At 40.8% G+C, this 24,362-nt stretch overlaps 1 protein-coding gene across 1 annotated transcript; it reads right to left on the bottom strand.

Moving 5' to 3' along the window:
- Positions 1 to 410: 410 nt before the first annotated feature.
- On the bottom strand, positions 411 to 23,599 carry CNN3 (calponin 3). The gene is made up of 7 exons (XM_027722759.2): positions 23,443 to 23,599; positions 5,419 to 5,540; positions 4,904 to 4,970; positions 3,577 to 3,714; positions 2,964 to 3,080; positions 2,092 to 2,238; positions 411 to 1,529 (listed from the first exon to the last, which is right to left on the bottom strand). Exons 1-7 carry the CDS (start codon positions 23,497 to 23,499, stop codon positions 1,182 to 1,184), a joined length of 996 nt encoding a protein of 331 aa, XP_027578560.1. The 5' UTR covers positions 23,500 to 23,599; the 3' UTR covers positions 411 to 1,181.
- Positions 23,600 to 24,362: the final 763 nt, after the last annotated feature.

Below are 24,362 nucleotides of genomic sequence, written 5' to 3'. Positions count from 1 at the left end.
TAAAGCAAGGGTGTTTTGAGTTCTCCAAGTGATGGCACAAAGGCTGTAGGCTGAAGCAGAGGCACCGATGATAAGTATGTGCAGATCCTCATTGGCCTTGAGAAAACGGCAGGGATTTAGTGAACAGCTAAGGATCTCTGGTCATAACCTCACAGTCATGAAGAGGGGAAGTGAACTCGGCTGTGAAGGAGCTACATTCCTTTCCTATTAAGTCAGTGTCACTCATTCCTGTGAGATTTTTACAAGGTTGTTAGATTAAATTCCATGGAAAAGAATAAACCTGAACTGCTCCAGACAGGAGCTCTACATTACCCTTAACACAGGCAAAGGTGATGCTGATTTGGGAATAATTCTTCTGACATCTAATCTTTAAGAATGGTAGCATAACAAATGAGACAAGATCTTCTACGTACCTTTAAGAAAAAAATATTTATTTATAAAAATACACTGGGATCAGTTTGAGAAGTGTGGCAATAAATACAGTTCAAGGAAGAAAAAAAGCATTTCTACATGGATATATTATGGCACAATAAAAGGTAAATGCACCATCAATCATGAGACTTTTGTTGGCTCAAGACTTTGTACAAGCTCCCTTTTTAGTAAGACAACTATTTCTAAGTTTGGTCAGTGTTGATAATGGAATGAATACACAATCACAAATGTACGCTTATGTCTAATGCAGGACTTACCATTAGCAAACAATACCTTAGAAAAAACATAGCAATGATATTTAAATCACTAATGGGATATCTTAAACTTAATTGGCAAAGACCACATGTAACTTTAAGCATGAAATTTTTTTATCTCCTCTGGAAAACAGAAAAGCTGTAAATATGTAAAATGAAGGCTTAACATGGTATGTAAATACCTGCTTATGTAGAGACTGTGAGAATGCATAGCTCCTTATTAAACAACCTGGCTGTACGAGAGCACTCCCCCTTTCACAGTATTCCTTTTACTTCATATGCAGTTATTGTTTATGCTGTAGACTACAACTGTTACAGCACTAAAGGCAACTAGACAGGGAAAGGGCAGAGAAAGGAAAAAGGAATGTATGTAAGGCAGTATTTCTTTAGGTACATTAAGCGTAGTGTGTAGGAAAGACAAGTAACAATTCCACAAGGCTAGTTTCGTTCTTACTGAATAAAATAATGGACTAATACTGAACTTCTGATGCAAAGCTAATAATCAATGCCCTGGTCACTGTACTGGCCATGGTAATCTCTTTGATAGTCATCTTGGTACTCTCCGTGATAGTCATCTGGGTATTCTGCCTGATAATCGCTATCGCTGATTTCTGACCCATTAGTTCCTGTTCCTTGGCTGCCGTTGTGAATGACGGGTTCTGTTGGTGCAGCACAGTACTTGGGGTCATACACTTGCCGTCCAAGCCCATACACACTCATTCCCTTCTGTGAAGCTACTTTGTTGGTACCCATTTGTAATGAAATAGTTGAGTTATCCACAGGTTGCAGTATGTGCTTCTGATCGTAGATGTCTCTCCTGGTACCTGGTGCCAGCATACCAGCCTAATAAAACAGGATTGTAGAGGTTCAGTAAGAAGGTCAAGAGCTGTGATTACTAGATTTACGATTTTAACTAGTACACCTTACTGTAAGTGCTAGAAAGTAGGAAGTGAAGTATAACAAAACAGCACAGCAGCATGCGCTCACTAGTAGCTAACTCACAGAAAAAAGTCCTTGCAGAAAGCTTCAACTTATGGTCCTCTTTGGAAAGAATATACTAAGTACTGTGACTAAGGTAGTGCCTGGAAGCAGTTTCTTCTTTGCCTCTCTCTAGTTAGTAACTTGAAATGAAGTTACTGTTTTCTTCTGGTATAACACTGCCAGCCAGAAGTTCTAGAAACACCAAGTCATTTTTATGCCTGAAGACATTCAGTACAGAACACACTGGTTAATGATAAGAAATTCAAGTTCTTCAATTACTGCATAAAAGCACAGCTGAACTGTACTCACTTGCTGCTGCCTGTTAGACTTTGGTGCTGTGTGCCACTCGCAGATTGTCCTGTGCCACCGGCTCTCCCTGGCTGAGAGCTGTGTCCCTCTGCAAGGGCCACACCGTCCTGCTTACCTGACTGGCTCCTTTGTTAGTGCCCATCTGTAGGCTAATCGTCGTCTGGTCAAATGGCTTATCAGTTTGCATTTTTGGGTCATAGAGATGTCTTCTAGTTCCATAAGCAGTCATGCCTGCCTGACTGGCACACTTGTTGGTGCCCATCTTTATTGGGGGAAGGAAGAGGTGGACAGAAAAAATTATTTTTATTTGTACATTAAGCATAGTCTAAGGAAACAAATATGGCTGGTAACTGTAAAGTAATTTCAGTGCATGCTTTCCTCGTGTAGCTTGACCACTACCTTAACAAATTACCCTCTCTCCTTACTGAGTTTCAAAAGGAAAAATAAAGGCAGCTGTCATCCTAAGGCATTTCAATGACTGGCATGTGCCCAACTGCATTGCAATTGGAATGGATGTATGCCTCAAAATGTAATAAGTAACTTTTACCTTCGATGGTAGTGACTCCTTTACGCTGCCACAACTTCTCTACCACAGGAATTTTAAGATTTTATTTTGGTTTTAACGACTACTAAGGAGAGTGGAGAGAAAAAAAGTTTCTACCGCACAAGGAGCTTTAGCTATCCAAAAACTCCTGCTTTAAAACCACTTTAAAAGACAGAGATGACGCTGCTAATATTAGCTGTTCATTTCCTCCTTATCACTCTTATAGCAGATTTAAAACAAACAAATTAATCTTCCAGGGAGTCACTTGAACTTATAAAGCCAATCAACTGCTTACAAGATTTAAAACCTCGTTCCTCCTTCCATGACAAGAATATATTGTAATTCTGCAGCTGGTTTTGCACAAACAATGTATTGGTTAATCAAAACAAGAAAGTTGTTCTCAAATGTAACAAATGAACTGCAAATCTGAATTTCCTACTTACCTGCAGGCCAATTACACTTTGACCAGCTTTTAGTTTTCCTGCATCAAAACTTCGTGCTTGTTTCTCTGCATATTTGACACCGATATCAATTGTAGTATGAAAACCTTTAGTTTTTGCCTATTTAGGGAGATGGAAAATAGAGCATTCAGTGTTTGAAGTATGTTTTCTATTACTGGAAGACTGGCTTTATGGCCCTCACCCTGGGCTCTCAAATGATGCTATAAGCAGGTCTGTTTCTACAACTGTGTGTTTGGGCTGAGAGAAAGTAATATTTCCCCATGCCATTTGAAGATGGCAATCCACCTGGAGTCAGAAGGCTATTCTGCAGGGATTAGTGTTCTCCTGTGAGCCTCCCCTGTTTTGTGTATGCACATCACCTCCAGAGCAAGGCCACCTGCAATCAGGAACACTCAGTCTGAACTCCAAGCCTTCCCTGGGGCTGTGGTAGCTCACAGCCCACTGAAGTGCAACCTCTGTGCACCATCTCAGACTCTCAGTACTGTCTGTTCTCTCCTGACAGGCTGTATACTGTTTTCTGTATTTGCATTGGTTGTAAGAGTGCATCTGGACTGGCATGTGGATTTGTGCCAACTCCAGGGGTACAAATACTTACCAGACCTGCTAATGCCACTAGAGTGGTCTGTACTTGAGTCATATTTCCATTTTCAAAAAGATCATTTGCTTCAAAAATATCATGTGGCTTCATGCCGTAGACTTGGATAGCTTTGATAAAATTCCCAATGTTCTCCAGCTAAACAGAAACAAAAAAAGCCAGTTTTCTACTCAGTGTTTCAAATCAGAAACTAAGTAATTTTAAAGCTTTCTGGTGTTGGTTTGTTTGCTTGTTTTACACAAGTTCTTTGCCTTGTGCAAACTCAACAAAATAGTTGGCATGGTTAAGTGACTGGTGGGAAGTCTGGGATTATTTTTTGTTAGTTTTAATACTGATTTCAGAAATCAGACTAAGGGGTTATCCAGCCTAGCATCTCTCCATCAGTGAGTATTATATACTTTGTTAGAGTGGGCTTTGATAAGAAAACTTGTCTCAACTGTGTGTCCCTTCCAAGAGAAATTCTGATCTAAAATCTGCTCCAAATTGGAAAATTTGACATAGCGGCCATGCTATTTGACTTCAGCAATAAATTGAATAAAATAAAACCAGAACTATGTGGATAGTAAGAAGATTTAACTTGGACTGAAGGCATTATCTTGCTCACCTCCTGGGACAAATAAGCTTTGGGGTTTATTAGCACTATGCGCTGTAGAAATTGGAAGGCAATATGGAATACAAGGAGTAAGGACTGAATCTCATCTTTCCTTCTGAAGTCTTAAGAGGTATTAAATTTTTTTTTTAAAAAAAGATCCTCCACCAGATTTAGAAGTGTTCAATGCCAAGGAAACAAGGAGGCTGACATAGAAGTATTAAGCAACACTCAGCAACAGCAAAGGCAGTCAACTCTAGGCAGCAACCCTTCCAAGGCTGTTCTAAATGCATGTTGCATCCTCTCCAGATGCTTTCTCAGGAGGACACTTCATACAGCGATGTCTAGGTACAAGCAAGCTGTTGACCTAACACCTTGCAGCACTGCCTGGATAAAAAACTCATTTGTGATTTAATAAAAAGTAAACAGCTTTTTTTTAACTTGGAAAAGGCCTTGCTATAGGACTCAAAGTTCTTACATCTGACACCTCACCAAACAGCTAAAGCACTGCTGTTAAATACTCAGCTGCCACTGATGAGCCACCTCAGCCATAGCTGCTTTCTGTTAAAACACTTCATGAGTGCAGAATCCTCAACTGTTGGATATGTATCATATGCAAACCTGGTGCTACTAAGATGTACCATATTCACAGCAAATTTGTTAATACAGAACAAAAGAATTGTTTGGGGGTTGAAGGGGTTAGAGGTGTAGTTCTGGGTTTGGTTTTTTTTGTTTTACCTGGTGCCAATTTAGTTTTGATTGATTAATTTTCTTCACTGATCCTGGCTGCAGCTTATTTATAAGCCTGGGGAGGTGAAAAAGAGGGAAATGCTTAAACAGTAAATCTCATCCTTATACCATCTGTGCAGGCATTATATAATACTTTCACTCATGCTTTATTAGTTGCATTAGTTTCATCAAAATGGTTAATTTTTTGGTTTATACAGAGAGCCTAGCTCATATCTCAGGTCTAACAAGTCTAATAGACCATAAGAATTTTTGTGTGCCATTTGATTATGATAGAAATGAGCTTCACCATTAAATTTAGAAACACTTAGAAATCTTTTGCTGAAATATAAAGGAGTTTTAAGTTTTCATTTTTACCACAGTTTCAAAGAAGTGTCCCACCGTACAGTCAGCTATCTTTGACTGTTATTGTTGATGTGTTTTGAAGGGGAACCTTCAGAAAGTCCCTTCTTATTTCCTCAAAAGTAGAAAACTCCTAAAAATAAGGTTACTTAATAAATGCTTACTCGCATAAGATTATGCCATCTTTTAATCCCAGTTGAAAATTTGCACCAATACTCAGCCCTGTAACCTCTTCTATCCAGTTACGCAGATCTTCTTCTATCTGGGGGTCATATTTCAGGGCAATCTGTAAAACAAGCAATTATAAAGTTACTTCAGGAGAGAAATCTCCAACTCTTTGCCCCCTCCCCCCCCAAATCCATTTCAGAGTGTGCTATAGCAGTTATCCAGTAACTTTACTGCTGGATTTTTAAATTGTATTTTATGCATCACAGTACAGATGAAAGTACTTCAACTTTAATGTCCATGGCTTTACTAAAAGTCTATTTGCAAAAAGCACTTTGAAGCATGTAGCACTCTTTCTAGGGTAAGAACTGCTGGTGCTCGTGAACAGTCTTTTGACAGCTGCAGAAGAATGACTTTTTTTGAAAAAATATTCAAGTTGAACTTTGGCAGGAAGTAAAAAGGGGAAATAGTGTGTTATGAACACAAGAATTCTGAATTGCCATACCATCAGTACTACTGCTCACATGTAGATTTCTACAGGGGAAATTTTATATAATAGATTTGAAGCTGAAGATTACGGTGGCTTTGGTTTTATAGCTAGTTTATGATTAATGGAGATGACCTATTAAGTTTTCCCGTGTTGCTACGCCATTAAGAGTTATCTTGCTAGGGATTCTGGGGGTTCTGTCTATCTTTGTTTAACCTTTATTATGCCTGCTATTTCTCTTTTCTTTGACCTTGCTGAAAGACTGATGGAATAAACTGTGATCTCATATTTTAATTGCAAAGAAAGAAAACTTGCAATAGTCTTTGAAGAAAAAGGCATGAAGCAGAGGCCCAGAGTTGTTAGCAAGGTGATTTAAAAACGCCTTTTCCAGATGTTTAGACTTCACTACTCTGTGTGTCCGTTTATGCTTCAGTCACTAGAAATCAATCCATGTGAAATGAATGCTTAAAACCAGTGAACTTTGACAACGCTGGCTGCCAACAGCGTCCGTGTTCCTCCACTCTGCCCTTTGTTCCCTTCTCTTGAACAAAGCAAAAAGCAGCTCAAACTTCCTTCAGCCTAAACCTGTCACCTTTGCAATACTTTTCAATGTTGGTGAGTTGGACAAAAGGGATTCTATCACTGGAAGCAACACAACTTCTTTTGTTTGCAGAAAAAGTAATCTGAGCACAGGATTGTGTGGGATAAATAACCTCCACTAGTGCAGAGGTTGGCAACACTTTCCCACCTTCATTAGTTGTCCCGCGCGGGTCAGTGAGCAAGGTGGGCGCAACAGAGCTACCGTGAGAAACCTGACAGGCAAGCACAGAATGTACTTGCAGCGTTTCTAATTCATGGAAAATCAACTCAGCTACACCAGTTGCTTACAAATTCCTAACAAGAAACTCATGTAAAGCCATTCACATTCACATCAAAATGTAAATTTCGGACTTTTTACATATAGTCTTAAGACTTCAGCCTAGGAAGGACAGCCATTAGCAGCTATATTTATACTGCGGGAGATGATAATTCCAACCTATCTGAATTACTTGGAGAGAAGCAATTGCTACATTTTGGCTAGCATTTGTAATCCCTGACTCCAAACGGACCAAGCTAAAAATTACAGTACTCTGTTCTCTATTTTTCTTCTAAGGGGAATGGAAAATTCCTGTATGTCTGGCTTTACTTCAAAAACTTGACTGAGTAATACTTATTTTCCTTAGATTATTTGTAATAGTAGTGCTATGGTGCCTTAGTTACAGATCAGCATAGTGGACTAACTCATCCCTACATTCAGGTCATAATAAAGATGTAAAATTTTGTGCAGTATTCTGCACAAGATGACAAGGAAAATTACTTTTTTTTTTTTTAATCACACCTTTTGGATATTAGATAGCTAAGATGAGAAGCAGACTAGAAAAGCCAACTGAAGTTCACAGCTTCATAGAGGACATCTGTGTTTTTTCTGTTGTTTTTTCTCTTTTCAGTCAGTAAATATGGAAGCCAATAAGAGTAAGAACCCTAAAGACTTCTGCAAGTGTGGCTATTTTAATCTTTCTTGGCAAGCATATAAAAGAAAAGGAAAAATTTTCCTCATTTAATACTAAGTGCATTCCATATGTGAGATTACAACTGAACTGAATATTAAATTGCTGCCTCCATTGCTTGGGGAACTTAGAAGTAATCAGATGGAATTTTATCACTTCTGAAAAGTATTTACTTTATGTTGGAGTACTTTACCATGTGTTCAAATCTTGAGTTTTTCAAGAGGCTTTAAATTGTTTTGGGGTATCACTACAGTGGTTATCTAGAGATAGGAAGTAAAAAATGCTTATACATGGGAGGAGACTTGTCTTATTGCCACTAAAAGCATTATTATTAAATCTGCTAGTTTTTGGAATTGTCTTCACCTACTGTGTAGTTTGACTTAAACATGGTAACATTTTTGTTCTATGTTTTGAGCTGGTGGGAAACTAGGTTACAAAAAGTAAAAATGGGTGCTAGTTTCTTTGCAAATTATACTCAATCTACCTGAAAAGCTAGGGATGTGAAAATTTTAGAACTAGGTTTCAAACGTATGAGAAGAAGGGGTTAAAAACAGGAAGAGTGAAAGGTCAGGTACTACCAGAAGCAAGGCATTATGCTTGCTCTGAATTCTTAGCTCTTCTACTCCCAATGGCGCAACTAGAAGTTATGTAACACTAAGTTAGTGAATATTTCATATTTTCCACATGTGTATATCAGAGTTGTTCCAGTTTTCCTTTGATTGCTATCTATGGGGTGGAGCTGGAAGCTTCAATATAAATGTAAAAAATTACGTCTTTTTCCACTACTAGTTATCAACATGCCAACATTTGATCCTTTATAAATACTGAACTTTAGAAATACTGGAAGAGACTGAAGTCTTAGAAGTCTACAGAAAAAGAAAACATTGGCTACTGAAGATTAAAGCAGTAGCTAAGCAGCTTCATTCAAAGTACCATCAGTGCCATGAAAAAAAGCTACAGTTTCAGAATAGTGTAGAAATTATTCAATTGTAGCAACGGATATAAAGATTTTATAGAAGTTTAAAATAAGATCGCAGGAAGCCAACTACTAATTTCTTTACTTTCTTCTGACAAATGCTGAAAGATATATGAAGTTGTAAATGCTACTCTTTTTGTTGATGTTTCAGAGATATACATTAAATAGTTAGAAATATCTTTGAAAGGAAACTAATGTTTATATGAGTGGTTAAAATTATAGGTGATTCAAGGTTGTGGAAGGAAGATCCTAGGTGTTACTTGCCTATTACAAACCAATATACATACATTTATGCCAATGTATGCCTCAGGCTAGAATCCTTGGGTTAAATTTGATTCCTCTGGCAAATTCACATCTGATTCTCACACCTAGTTCTGTTCAGGTAGGACTTTCCTGTTTGAGACCTCTTACAGTGTAAAAACCCTCCCTCCCTCTGTAGTACAAGAACAGCAATCATCACTGTTTTTATCAAGCATAAGAATTCCTGGAAACAAGTAAAGTTATGTTGGCCAATTTTAATGATCTGTCTGTATCCCTTGAAGTTACTCAGTGTGCCTGTAGCATGTTAAGTTTGAGTGATGATGTTAAACAGTATTTCACACCATAACTGATAGCATATGGACTTTCAGTTGTCCTTTTATACTAATCTTTTCCAAATTACACACTGTACACTAAGGGCTACATGTGTGCCAAATCTCCAGTTTAAGAGTTCAGCTGTCCATATTGCTGCTACTCTGGAAAAACAGTGTAATAGTATCTCAAGACAGAGTTCAAGAACACTGCACTGTTTGTTACTCCCAGTGTAAAAAGCAGAAAACTTAATAAGTTAAAAAGCAGGTAAAAAAGATAAAACTTTCAAGGTTACACATCGTGTCATATCAGCTTGCACTTCTTAGTTCTGATGAAATTTTTGACTAAAGCTTTAGGCTTTCTCCTCCCAGCAGGGGTCAAAAGTTTAAAGTGCAGCATGCTAAATTTAAAGTACTAGTAGGCATTTGAATAAAACTGCTCTCTAGTCATGAGTTTTAACAATAAAAGCATGTGCTTGTCAAAGTGCATCAACAACTCTATCATGGGAACTGTATTTGTCAACAAAACCTAAGATTTATATACATATAAAAGTGTAGCAAAGTAGGTTGTATGCTGTGGTTTTCCAAGGTAAATAAAGTACAAGGCTATGTACAGTAAGAGAAATAACCAGGACTTTACTCCAAGATAGCATAGGAAGAGGCTACATATATACTTTTTCACCAAAGTGAACAGAAAAATAGATAAAGCTCTAATTTTTGGATGTTAACATTCTTCACTGGGAGAAATCTGGTATGGCCCATATTTTTGTTTAAAGTGACACAAAATTACTAGCTTTTAAATTAAAAAAAAAAAGTGGAGAAAGGTTACTGAATTTCTAATAATTAGAGGAGCATATTCATCTAGTACTGAATTTAATCCATGTTTAGCAAGGGGTTTTAATATTATACATTTAGATCATAAACTACTGAAAGCAAATAAAGATAACAAATGGAAAACTCCAGGTTTTAAGACCTAAGGTTGTACAGTTTTAACTTTAAACAGCAATTTGGTCCCATATCAACTTTTCAATGTTTATTAATTTGGAACTATCTGAGTGAAACTGAATTGCTGTGGTTTTAGTGCTGAGTACAAACATCCTTTGCACTGAAATAAGTACTACCCTGATAAGCGATTTGTCCTGCTGAGGCCAAAGATATCAATGCTGAAACTTCTTTATTGTTTGCCTGGCTCTAGTTTGTGAAGAGATCTTTTTGCTCCCCCTTTTAAGGCTTTATGATAGTATGGGGAAAGATGAAAGCATAATTCTCTCCTGGTATCAAGGCAGAAGCTCGTGGAAGCCCTTACTGCTCAGAAGTGGGAGTTAGGCAGACCACAGCTAGTCCCAAATTATTCTCCAAAATTCCTGTTCCTCACCTGCTGTTCCAGAACACAGTTCTGAATCTCATATCTAAATTTTACATGGCAAAACACCTGGGACAAGAAAAGTGTTAAGAAATTACTAGCTATGGGAATGACCAAGAAAGAGTTGCAGAACAGTATGTTCTCCTCATAAGCAGGGAGAAGGATTTTCTAATTTTTTTAATTATACAACCAAGTTAAAACTTTCTGGTTAAAATTCTATGGTGTAAATAGGTTACTGTACATATCTAATCTTCAGCTGCAGAGGTGACAGAGAGTGGCAATGACACAATCACTGGGTATCTAATCATAGAGTAAATAATTAGCATACCCTCTCAGTTGAGACAGAGAACCTAAGACAGTGGGAAAATACAAGGGTTTGATTTTTACTGAAAGCAGGTAAGAAGAGGGAGTGACAGGGTACCAAGATGATTGTCAACTGAAGCTTCTTGCTACGTGAGCCATCAACCCAATGACCTTTCACCTAAGGACAAATTAAAATCCCCTGTTAATTTCAGGTATGTTGACCTGGATTGCATGCAAAACAAATGTCAGAGGAGGTATATTTGTCCACAAGAAACCCAAAGATAAAGGGAATGCAAAAATCCAGATGAAAACTGAAAGCCACCATTCAGTATTTGAACATGCATTTTTTTTCTGTCATTATGGACTGTTGTACAAAAAGGCAGAGAACACTGTTAACATTAATATTGAAAGATCTCACTATATCTCACTGTGCTACTTAGCATAAAAATTTTACAGCTGTATCCATTTTGCTTAATATTCAACAGTATTTTTTTGTTATGTGTAGCATAACTGATACCTTGCCAACAGCTCACTGTTTTCTCTGTAAATCAAAATTTAGGCTACAATCCTTAAAGAAGGGATGGATGAGCATCCATCCAAAATTCCTGGCATTCTTCCCATAGGCACCAGTTTAAACTCTGTGAAGTAAGAACAAGCCGTGCCTCAAAGTTTCCAAGTCATCTTACAAGTACACATACCTGTAGCCGTGCAAAGCGTTTGTTGCCAGATCGGCCGGCTGGAAGAACTCAGTGTTCTACTTCCTGGCTGTCCAATAAGACTTTGTGACAGCCTGCAAACTATTCAAGAAGCAAATGCTACCATCTCTTCTCCCAGAGTGCACTAACAACTTGGACATACATCTGCCCTTGGGACTGAATGCCAGTTCCCTCTCATTCTTGGCAGCTGCGCTACTGCAACGCCTTCACCCATTCAAGTCTGTTCCCCATTTTCCTTGCACTTCTTTTCTTATCATGTCTTGTCATAGCCACAGTTTTCTGGCTTGTAAGTCAAATTCTCCTTAGTCATCAGCTTCCACTGTCAACTGTAGCATTTTCCGGTTATGCCACCATACATTATACTTCTTGGTATCGAGTTCTTTTGCACTATTTATTTAGTCTGTATATTGCTGAACTACTTAAATTTCTTCACAGAACACGGTTGCAGTAGTAGTCACTACCTACTATTTTAAATCATTGTTGTTTTCATTCAAAAAACCACTGAGATACAAAATTTCTTCTCAGCTAAAATCTAACCTGATGCACAAAAGCCTGTTATTCCCTGATGGGAACTGAATTCTCCTTGCTTTGAAACATGCCCCTAGTATGACTGATATGACACAGCAAATCTGGGCAAGCTCTGACATCACTCGCAGTGATGTCTTCTGAAACAACATGCTGAGTGCTGCATGGAAAATACTGGTAGTCTGGCATACTGACAGACAACAGTGATGCCTAGTTAATCTTGTTCTGAGGGGAAAAGAAAAAAAATTCTTACAGAACAATCTGGTGCATAAACAGAAAAAAAATTCCAAAGCATCTGAAAACAATTTCGTTTCTCTAGTAGTAACCTAGGAAGCATCTCCTGAGACAACTACTGTAAGTCTGGTGGAACAGTAGTTCTCGAAGCCTAGGCAGAGCCTGCAAACAGAACAGTACCATCAACGATCACTTGATCTTTCTCAGAATACTTTTCTAATCTATTGCTACTGCAGAAATTCAGGAAATTATATATTCTTTCAAGTTTACTTATTTTTCTCCCCAATAGAATGGCTTTTAAAATATGTAATTTCACAAGCACACTGTATGGTGATTCTCTAGCCCTTCCCCAAGGCCCAACTGTGTTGCCAAGTCTTCCAAATTCACCTTCCAAATAGGACCACAAAATCTGATTATTTCAGTCTGAGTCTCTCCATACTTTTTTTCTTCTCTTCTAACCATCTTCACTTACCAAAACCAGAGGAATTAAGTTTTACTGCAGCAAGCAGCTAATTGGTAACTCAAACGCACCTCTCAAAACAGTTGGCTAAAGAAAGCTGATGTCTGTCACTGCACGTGTTGCTAAAAAAGTTCCTCAAAATGCACGTTCTTTCTTCCTCTCCAGCAAAGACAGAGTCCATGCTGCATTTTCTTAGCACTTTTCCCAAAGGTAAACCTCAAGACTCTGCTCTTGTTGCTCCTCTTTTACCCCCACACAGTAAGATCAGACACTTGACTGCTCGCTGCCAGGTGTGATCCCAGGCACAGGCTCGACTGGAAAATGAACCAGATGACATGGCAGGTCCTGAGGTAACAGGCATTTCCCAGTTAATAATGCTCAATGTTTCCTACTGACTGCACTGATACTACTTGGTTGCCTGTCAGCCAGTGCCAGTTTAATTCTGTGAACTCACATTAGCTGAACAGGCTGAGAGGTGCCTGGGATAAGTATTCATAAAGAAAACATAGGTTTCTCTCATTCTTACCACCACTTCATCCTTGCACATAATGATTCAGTCTGGCTTTTTTTTTTTTTTTTTTTTTTTTGTAATTTAGGAGAAAGACGTGATTTCTTGAGAATTTCCTTAGCTGCTTCTAGATAGCAAGGTCTGCCTAAATTTATATTTCATAAAGGTAGTAGATAAAAATCTTTCAATTCACAAATAGTACATTTTTCTGGTTAAGGTAATCTTCCCCATAGCCAGTTTTCTTAGCAGAAGCACAAGAAATAGAAATTTTATAACCTAAGCTTTAGAAGACCTTGTCTACCAGCTGCTTCAGCTATTGTTTTGCTTTACTGCTAGCAAAAATATTGGAAGAATGAACTTGGCACAAAAATAATAACCTGCTGCTCCTGGCCTTCCACCTCACCCTCTCCCTTCCCATGTATATCTCTGACCAGTTAAAGTTCAGTAAGTGATGCACAAGGTTCATTATAAACCAGAAAACATCCAAAAATATTTTGGTATGGCCACCCAGACAACCTGTGCTTTAACCACATAGCAAGTGTTATAATGATATTTTAAAAAATAGGTGATGACCATAAACACGTTAGAAAATGTTTACTTAATTTTCTAGTAATATTCATCTTTAAAGACCTACCATGGAAATGTAGAAGATTACTGAAGAAAGTCTAAGAAAAGTAAGACAGAGTGACAAAATTTATGATTAGATGAACTTGTAGCTCAACTTTTTATTTAACCAAAATGTAGTTTTAGTAATGTACAAATCAAGCCATAAGCCTGCTACGCTGAAATTTATGAGTACAGAAGAAAGTACTACTGTGAAAGAAAGAAAGACAGTCAAACTCCTACACAAGGGGTTCTGATTCAACACCCTGTAGGAACTTCCAAATCAATATTTTTCAGCAATTAAGCATGAGCAGAAAGAACAGCTGGCACTGCTGGGAGTGGGTAGGGCATCCAAACCTCAGGCAAGTTGTGGTCTCATTATGCTGCACACCTGAATTGACAGTAGGTTTGAAATACCCAAGCAGCAGAAGGTGTGGGCAATGCTGTGCTGCAAATGACTGCCTGAGATCTCAAGCCTCAATTATTAAGGTTCCATTATTCTTCTGTACAACAAAATGCTCAGTACCAGTACTTTACCTCTGATATTTAATCTCACAGTGTTGCTTTTTTTTTTTTGTTAAAACCTGCTAGACTCTTTCAAGTAGAAGTAGCTTTCCATACCACAAACATTTTCATACCATCATTTATTAATGATAAGGTTGCTGTTAAGATAGATCATAATAAAAAGGCATTAGTCTTTATTTTCTTAATAAGTTACTTGTAGTTTTTACTTGTATGAGGCATGATTAATACAGCGAAGTTAGCGAGGTAAGGGAACAGCTTCTTGCAAAATTAAGCAAAGAACATGTAGTCTTAGAACACTAGATAAGTGCCTGAACTACATATGCCTCGTTGACTTAACACTGTATTGACTTTCAGATATGATATACAGCAGAACTTCAAATTGATCCCCCACAGGGTTATGAAGTTAACCAAAGCAGTGGCAGCTCAGGCTGGTCAGGCAGTGGGAATCTCAACAGGAGCTGCAGTGCAGGTCCTGCTCCAACACATCTTTCTGCTTGGTGTGTACTGGCCTGAGCTCAGACTCATGTTAAGCATAGGCAGAACACAGAAGGAAAATGTTCTGGGTCCGTATTAGCAGAGAGGTAGGAGTTGCCTTTCACCATCAACATTTAAATATAACCAAATCCCTTCCCAAATGCACATGTATATTATGTCTTACCTTTTTATGTGAAGGCTTCTAGTATTTAGTCAACTGATTAGGGACAACAGAAAAATACTTTTCAATTAAATTAGTGTTCCTGATTTTGCTTGAATAAGATAACGCTCTCTGTCTATAAATAAGAGGCTGTAGCAGTGGAAATATCAACAGGAAAGCACTATAACAGGAGAACTTTCTTAGGAGAAAAGCAAAGTAAGGTTTTTTCAGTAGTAATGTCCAGTTTTATCATGGCACAAGCCATGGCATGAATATGCAAAGCAGGGCAGCAAGATTTCTTTAGAATTCATCTATAATTCAGCCAGCTAGGATTTGCAATAGAAAAGATTCCACCTTCATGCAAGCATTTCAGAACAGCAAGGAAGTGCAGAAATATTTAGTTTTTGCCCAAATCTAGGAAAATACTCGTTGTTCAGGTTCTGCAGGGTGTACACACAAGCCACGTACAGTTTCAGTTCATTATACCTCTTAAGGATTACTCTGTAATCAAAAGGTTGTCTGCCTAAATAAAATCCTCAAGAAAAATCGTGTGTTGACCCCAGAAGACAGGGTCAAGTCTTGGAAGGGAAGCAGCAAAGGTACTGAATGGTCAAAGTCTTGTTTCCAGGAGCGAGCAAGTATCAGTGACCGGAGCCAGTTCAGCCTCCCAAGGCTTAAAGCATGCTTGGCCCTGCTGCTGGGACCAGGCACGGCACTTGGTGAGAGTCCAAACAGGGCACTAGACCGTGGCTGTGACAGCAGCACTTCATGCCTCACTTCATGCCTCAATGTAATGGCCTTCTCTCACTGCCAGCTCCTCCAGTGTGACCAACGCCTTTGAGTCTTTGTAATTTATACATCCATAATAGCATCTGCTTTGGGTAAGAGCTGGTTTTATATAAGCAACAAGAAGTTTAATTATGTCTCCCCTCCAGATATCTACTAAACTCTGCACTGGCTTAAGGAGGAGGAGAAAAAAAAAAAAGAAAAAAGAGAGAGAAAAAAAATAGTTATTGCGGCTTTTTTTGTTTTGTTAGGTTTTTTAACAGAAAAAATGACCCAAACATAGAACCACCCACCTGAAGAAAGTCAAAACTGTTTTTGAGAAAAACACTGTAATTCCACTCCACTAAACAGAAACACCAACATAAGTTACTACGAGGCATTACTGCAAAACCAAAAGTATTTACTCAAAAGAGAGCATTTGCTGAATATTGCTACACAAGTTAACAGTTGTTTAGAATCAGATACTTACAAAAAGCATTTTTAAGCAAAAGAGTCCCTCTTAAAGAAAAGAAAAAGGATTTTCACATGATCTCACTTAGAAAAAATCTGTTTCAAATTGCCCTACGTGTCCTGGCCTCAAGCCTGTTTTTACTGAAGGCCTTTCCTGCACAGTTCCATAGGGGATGGGAATCTCTACAAAGTTTGCCTTAAAAGGATGTGTCAGATACCCAGTCTATACGGTGTTATGCAGCTACAGAAGCTAATAATTCTGAGTACAAAGAAGTTTCTATCTTTCATTTTCCAAGGCAGAATATAAATTATTTGGAGACAAGAAAAATCCTCCAAATTAATGTTCTGTCAAAAAAAGACAAGGTGAGACAAAAATCAATGATGTGCTGTTGTCCCAAAAAAACACATCCATTCAATTATCTTTTAAGGGTATTGACTCAGCAACAGGACTATAATAGTATTTTTCTCTAAATTTTAAACTAAATCAAACTCTAAAACCACACAAAAAGTACATTCATTTGTAAATTTTAAACAAGTAAGCACTACTGTAATGCAAATCACTTTTTATTTTCTGAGACTGCTAATCCTATTTAATTGTCATGACTGTCAAACTCTATTTGCTCTCTTCAGAAGTGTTCTAACATAGGAGGTACGAGCTTGCAAGAAAAGGATGCAAGACTTGATACTTATATCCTTAAAAATTAACCTTAGCAAGTTTTATGATTTTGTGTCACCGGTATAAATTTTATTAATCCACCACAAAAAAAGGTCACTATAACACATTAATACACTAGAACATATTTAAAGCACTTTCTGTGCATGTATTATATTTGAAAGTGCAGAACTAAGGCTAAACATAACCAAAGTTTTTGGCAAACATCCTTACTCTTCATTTACTTAGGCCCCATGCTTTGCTGGTGGCAGCACTAGCACTTTCTATCTGTGCTGTCCTCATACATCCACAGGAGCAGACTGGTTTAGTGCTCCACCTCTGCTCTGATGTTCATGAGGCAGCAGTAGCTAATCCCAGCTAGCTCATACCATTCATCCCTTCCTCCTAGAAAAAACGGTGTAAGCCGAGAGACAGACCTGGCAATTACATCCCTCACTCAGGGCTTTTCACGGGGCAGCAACACACGCCTTGCAGGTCAAGCATGGCTGTGCACTGCTCCAAGTGACGGTTCTGAGACATATGAGGCCTCCAAAAGACAACTGCCAGCTTTGTGATGATGTGTCAAAATCTACTAGGGATTTAAACCATTGGGCAAAAGAAACTAACTCCTGTGTCAGTGGTTTACAGCAACAACTGCCAGATGTCACTGGGACAGCCACTTTCACAGGTCTGTTTGATCTCACCTACTCAGGGGCTACTGACCAGTGACACTGAGTACAGGATATGTCTGCCTTGTGGGGTTGTGCAAGGGCTCCCCAAGGCGAGTCTCCATGTTTGTGGACTTGGGCAAGTGCACAGAACAGGCAATGTTTGGCTACAAACATGAGGCTTTAAACAAGTGGCATGAGTGCCAATATCTAAGCTGCTGGCAAGAGAAGTGTTTCCATGAAAAATTGCTTGCTTCTGCTTCTTGTCAAAAGAGATGTATCATTGCTATGAACTGGCAACCCAATGCTCTATCACATCAGTCTGTAACTGTTTGTGGTGCTACTTACTACTGCTGTAGTATTAATACTTCTATTGAAGTAGCCACAGAACTGGAAACCTGCTCCTGATCATGCCTAAGAGAGCAGACCTGTCCTGAGATGCTAACAGTGAAAGAGGAAAATTGATTAGACATATCAAGATAGAGCAGACACACTGAGATAGACAGTAAAGGATGAAGGTAAGTGGAAATACTGCAGTTAAGATTCTCCACTGCTGGAATACCTTCCTCCTTTAACAACAACAACAACAAAATCTAACCAAAACAGACAGCTATTGATTAGCTATATGTTAATTTGCATTAATACTACTGCATTAATACCACTTCTGAGTCAACATGAGAACTCTTTACACGTGGGATCTTACAATAGGTTACTACTGCTCAATAAACCCAGTGATTGATTGGGTTTCTTAAAAAAAAAATTTCCTCTGCAAAATTTCCAGCAAGAGGTTCAACTCATGTTTCAGCAATTTCAGAAGTGCAAGAGGCTTCTGCCCAGAAAAGGAACACTCCATGGTCTGGAAGTGGAGGGCAGCATGCAGCAGGACTGTTTTCTAGTACTTGTTGTTGAACCCAAGTTACTGAAATTTAATACTGTCAGCCAGGGTAAAACTAAGTATCAGAAAGAAGTAACCAGCAGGGATATTTTAAATAAGTTGAAGAATTCTCACAAATTGGTTACTGATACATTAAAAAAATGCATCTTAAGACTAACTGACAAAATACAAGTTGTCGTTGTTTATATCCCTAATGTGTTGTTAAGTGATACATGTAGTTATTGTGCCAAACATTGATTGACTGTAAGTTCAGCTATGGAATTATTCCACTGTCATATTTATGTTTTGTGCACAGTTTTGCTGTTGACTTAATTATCAAAACTGTACCATTAAGTACTTTTCTCTTGTGTCAAATGCATTCTATGCATCTAGTTGACAGTTTCTTGACTAAAACTACAGCAGAAGTTTTCACCCAGCAACTCATTTATCTCTGTGTATCACAATTATAAAGGAGGAGTGGGAACAGCCATTAAAAAACAGGATGCTTGAAGATTAACACATTCAGATTTCTGGAAGTTGACAAATATAAAAGATAAAGTTATGAACTGCAGAACTGTTACCAAAGCCTGCATCCAGCTAGGAAAAAAAATTCACAGTTCTTTGGAAAAAATACAGGAATTGCACACAAAGAGAAAAGTTTTAATGCTTTCCACAGTGAAACTGATGCTTACCTAGGAAGTGTTAACTTCAAGAGCTATGATCAACTATCAGAAACCACAAATTAATTGGAGCAAGCTGGTAGTTTAATGTTTTCTCTTACAAATTCTTCTGCCATTTCCTCTGGAATTCCCTCCTCAGTATGAATTTCTATTATATTTCTGACAGTACCAAAATATTAACTTTTTAATTTATTCCCTATACAACAAAATGAAGATTTGTATGATGCAAATGGTCATGCAGGCTGATTGTATTTTAAATTAAACACCTGAATTTAATTCAAAACTTGTAAATAAAAGATATTTCTTATTTAAAAGTTACAAAGATACCTTTGCACAAGAGAACGGGAGTGCAGAGATCTTATGCTGTCAGCTATGATGACAGAGGATCTCCTCCTCTGCTCTCAAAGTCTATGTTTTCATTGCTTTTATCAAATACAGTCTCAATTTTTATTATATCATTTCAGAAAACATTAATAGAAATGCACTTTATCAGCAGCAAACATTCTTACCTAAGAGTAATAAAATTCAGTGAGCAAATCTAAAGGTTTGTGAATAACCTGGAAGAAATATGGAAGGGTAAAACAAGGTATGAACAATTGCATTTTGAGATGGAAAAGGATATTATTTTGAAAGGAGGGGTAAGAAAGAGGAAGGAGAGGGCCTAATAGTTCAACTACAGGCAGCCAAAACTTACCTCACTATTAAATCACTAATTAAAAAATCTGAAAGTTAATGATTCAAATCTGGTTCCCAGATAAAAACATTTATAAAGGAAAGTAATTTCTGGACAAAGCAATTAAATCTGTTTATTTAGTCTGTAGTAAGTAAAATACTGGAGAAGAATTTTCTCCTCAGCAGTTTCAAGAGGAACACAATATTCATAAGTAGGACTGGTTAGCATTATTCACCACAGACACTTCAATTCTTTTTCATTAATCTGTATTTGCCCTCGAGAAGGAAAGCAGGAAGTACTACTGCCCTCCTGCACACTTGCAAAATAGGGAGATATTTAGTTTACAGGCTTCATTTGTCTAAGAGCCTTCTGTTTAAAAAGTTTGTTTCCCTTCCTCTTCCATCTTGCTTGTGCTTGACCTTTCAGGGTGGCAGCTGCAGGGACAGGATAACTCACCTCAGTTACTCTGCTGTCTTTAAAAAATTTGGAAAATGGTACTGACCAGTGACAGCTTCCTGACACGGGGGTGGCTCAGAAGGAAGGTCAGGGACATGGAATAATCAAATGCTATGCAAAATTTAACTCTTCATACAAACCATATTTCTGCCCATCCTTACTTTCTTATGAAGATGAAACTGGCACTGTATCAAACATAAGCGGAAGGAGAAGATAAATGCGTGCCCAATACAAATAACATTTCCATGGGAAAGGTGGAGTCACTAGGAAGCAACTGAATGGACTGGAACCTCTCCTTCTCCTGCCCAATGTTCCTGTTTGCTCCACACTTTACGCAGCAAGACAATGGAGCACAAATCAGACACAAATATAAAAACTAGTTTGTAGCTTTACCTAATTGCATCCTCATCTCATGCCATGCTAAACTCATGTACTGCAGAAACTCTCCCATTGCTCAAGAAGAAAATTATTTCTTGCCTGCAGAAGAAACCATCCATTTCAATCAGCTTGCAGGGCTCCTCACTGAATATTTGTTTTGGATCAAATATCTTCTGTGATCTCAAGTAAACAAGGAATCAGCTTCAAAGGGATTACACTAGTTTGACTACCTACATATTTCTCATGCAGACAAGTTTCCTTACAGCTGGGAACCAGTACACAAATTCCGTGCTTTCTTTGTAGGAATGAGGAAAACAGATCCATAACAGAGACCAGACACCATATTGGTGTGAACTAAGGTAAGGAGCAAAACAAGAGAAGGGTAGAGCCTCAAAAGGACAAAAAAAAAAAAAAGGAAAAAAGCGCCCTAAACACCAAACTAAAAAAAAAAAAAATTTTAAGCTTAGAGATGGAATCTTGAATTTATCAATTAAATAAAATTCTTAAAAAGCATTTTGATATGTTGTATTCATCTATTCAAATACCATAGTAAACAAAAGGTCTCTCTGAACACTAATACAATGTCAAATGAGAAAATAAAGAATAAAAACCAAAACTGAGTGATTTTTTTTATCTAGTACAGCTGGACCCTCAGGCAGCATAGCTATGAACATGCCTGTTTTCTGCAGAAAAACACTATTTGAGGATTAGCAATGAAAATTTCAAACAAGGGTATCTAACATTAACTGTTATTCAAGAAGGGAGGTACTATGGCTACTTACAAACACTACCCTAATACCACAATGAAAAGCCCATAACACAGTATCTTGCACAAAGGCCAGTGTTTTAGAAAGGATGATCATGATCGGTAGCAAAGACTGATGCCCCAAAAGTGGGAAACTAGATGTTGCTCTTCAAATCTTCATGAGACAAAAGGATCTTCTGATCTTTAGAGAGACATTATTTGCTGATACTCTAGATTTATACAGAGAAACAGACACATGTATAATCACAGACACACGAAAGACACTAAATTGGAAGTACCCAATATACCTGTATATAACAGAATTGCTTTGAAATTCAATCTCTTACAATAAGAACAACATTCTAAAAGTTCAAACCCACACCTTTTCTGGAGATTTTGTTGTTCATTGCAGGTTTTTTGTTTGCTTGTTATTTTGAAAGGAGACGAGTTCATTCATCTTTGGCACACTTGAATTACTTTCTATGGCACTGCTGCACTGACATTTCCAAGGACTGCAGCAGAAGTCTACAAACAAGTAAACTGAAGCTGCCCTAGAACATCCATCCTTCTGTAATATTGGCATTGAAGAAAGCAGAGAAGGCGAATGAAACAACACTCAGCAGGATGAAGCAGAAGGCCCTTTGCATAAAGCCATGAAATACATCAGTTTCCAACCCTCTGTTAATGCACGGGTTTGGAACAGTTCCTCTCAGGAGGCCCTAAGGAAGCTGATGACAATAAGAAACTGAAAGAAAGAACAAAGACCTTCTTCCCATCTTGTCCCCATTAAGGGATCACCGTTAAGGCTACATGAGTCTGTCAATATTTTTTAAAGTAGAAGAGCATCTACTTTCTTCCTAATTCACATGCAGTAATACACAACATATGTTTCAGTCTTTTTTTTTAGGTGTTTTTTTTTAGTGTAATGGTGTAGACAAATCACTAAGTTACATGCTGGAAGCAACTGCTCTGGAAGACATTTGGTTACATGATGTCATCAAACTTTGCAAGCAGAACCCACAACCATCCTGAGAAAGCCAGTAGAGAAAAAAAAAAGACAAAACTTTATTTTGTAAAGCATAAATTATAATGTTTAAAGTTAACTACTTTTCTTCCTCCTCCCCTTTCTACTCAGCTACAAGTAAAACAGGATTTGGGGATTTACTGAAGCCTGAAACCAGCCGTGTGTGAAACAACTGGTTATTAAATACCATGTTTAGAATTTAAGCCTGTGAATAAAGACACTGAGCACCAACTTATCCCCGCTTGTTTAGCGGTGTCATTTTTATTGCAAAAGTTTTTCCTCTTATCAGGTAATCGTTCGCTGCAAGATAACAGTCAATGTAACAGGACAACATCAGGCACCTTTTGTTCCACAATGAGAAAAACCTCGGCAAAGCCGTGCGCAACCCCGGGGCCCGGCTGCTGTCAGCGCTGGCTTTTCTGCCCGTTCTAAATCACAGTGCCCGTCGCCGCGGCGGCCGCCGGGGCTCTCGGTGCCTCCGGGGCTCCCAGCGGGGCGCGGGGCTGCAGGACGCCGGGAGCCGGTCCCGCTCCGCGCTCCTTTGTGCGCCCCCGCGGGGCGGGGCGGGCGGGCGGACAATGCGCGCCTGTGCGGGGCCCGCGCCGATTGGCCGCGCCCGCCCGTGCCCGTGATGTCCCATGATGTCATGCGGGAGGAATGCGGGGGGCGGGAGGGCTGTGCATCGCCCCGCTCGGGGCACCGACTGCACCCCGCCCAGCCCGGCCCAGCCGCGCCGGGCACCGCTGCCCCCCGCTCCGCTCCGCCGGCCCCCGCACGGCCCCGGAACGGCTGCGCGCCCCAGCGCCGCGCCCCGCGCGGTCCCGGCGGGAGGACAACGGACGAGCGGGATGCCCCGTTCCGGGGCTGCCGGCACGGGCAGGTGCAGCCCCGGCGGCGGCGCGAAACGCGGGTCCACACGCGGGTCCGCCCGGCGCTGACAGCTCTGCAGCCTCCGCCGCGGCGGCGAGTTTCGGAGCGGGACCGCGGAGGGCAGCGCTGTCCCGGGCCGGCGGCGGGAGCATCCCTGCGCGGGAGCCGCCACCGGCCGGGCGGGACCCCCGCCAGCAGCCGGCGGTGGCGAAGCCCCGCATCGCATCGCGCCTCGTCCTGTCCCGTCCCGTCCCGTCCTGCCCCACCGTCCCGGCGCAGACAAAGCCCGGCGAGCCCCGCGCCGCCGCCCCCCGTACCTTGTTCTTGACCTCGGCGGAGAGCCCGTAGGAGGGCCCCTTGTTGAAGTGGGTCATGTCGGCGGTCTGCCGCGGTCTGGGGGCGCTGGTCGCGGGCGCTGGCGGCTCGGGGCTGATGCGAGAGTCCGCCCGCGGCCGCGGAAAGTTCTAGTCCCTCCCCCCCGGCCCGGCCCCGCGGCCGCCGGAGCCGCCGCGCGCCAATCGCGGCCCTGGGCCGGGGCAGCCCCCCCGGGCCGCCGGGGAGGGGGCGCGGGCCGCGGGGAGGGGACCCCGCCCCGCCTGGGCCCGCCCTGCCCGCCGCCGCTGCCGCCGCCGCCGCCGGGCGCCGCCCGGGGGTCCGGCCGGGGCGGGGAGCGGAGCGGAGCGGGGGGACGTCAGCGGGAAGGAATCCTTGGCCAGCGGGGGCCGCCGCCGCGGAATGCGCCGCCGCCGCGGATTTCTGCGGCACGCGGCGCCCCCGGGGGATGAAGGGGGGATCTGGGCGAGGGAACGGCGGCCGCGGTCCGGCGCTGCCCGGCCGCTCGCAAGGCCTCCCCGCCCCGGTCAGCGAGCGGGCCGGTACCCGGTGGGAAGCTCCTGCCGGACCGGGATGACGGCACTGAGGCGCAGGGAAGCTGGGGAGGACGGCGGTGGCGCTCCGTTCCTGGCGATGCCCGCCTCGGGCCCTTCCCGGACGGTGCGGGACCGGGGGCTGCCCCCGCCACAGAGCCCGCTCGGGAGCCCTGGCGGAGAGGTACCGGCCGCGGGCAGGGCTGGCCAAGAGCCCTCAGCCCCTCCTCCGCATCGCTCCCATGCGCAGCCCCGGGGCCCGAGCAACTTGTGAGATTCCTTTAAAAGGTTACAGAATCTCAGGAAACTTGGATAAACGCTGGGAGATAGCGAAAAGGGGGAGGGAAAAAGTGCACAAGTCGTCGAAGTGA

This window comes from Pipra filicauda, unplaced genomic scaffold (genome assembly GCF_003945595.2).
Source record: "Pipra filicauda isolate LSUMZ 115617 unplaced genomic scaffold, ASM394559v2 scaffold47_size6085603_pilon, whole genome shotgun sequence".
Lineage (NCBI taxonomy): Eukaryota > Metazoa > Chordata > Aves > Passeriformes > Pipridae > Pipra > Pipra filicauda.
Note: the sequence above shows the minus strand (reverse complement) of the source record. Positions and strands in the feature narration are given on the sequence as shown.

Coding starts and splice junctions, on each gene's coding strand:
- CNN3 (XM_027722759.2), bottom strand. CDS start 23,499: ATGACCCACTTCAACAAGGGGCCCTCCTACGGGCTCTCCGCCGAGGTC. Junction 5,541..23,442: donor CCGCCGAGGTCAAGAACAAG/GTACGGGGGGCG, acceptor CTTGTTTTACAG/ATTGCCCTGAAATATGACCC. Junction 4,971..5,418: donor GATGGCATAATCTTATGCGA/GTAAGCATTTAT, acceptor TCACCTCCCCAG/GCTTATAAATAAGCTGCAGC.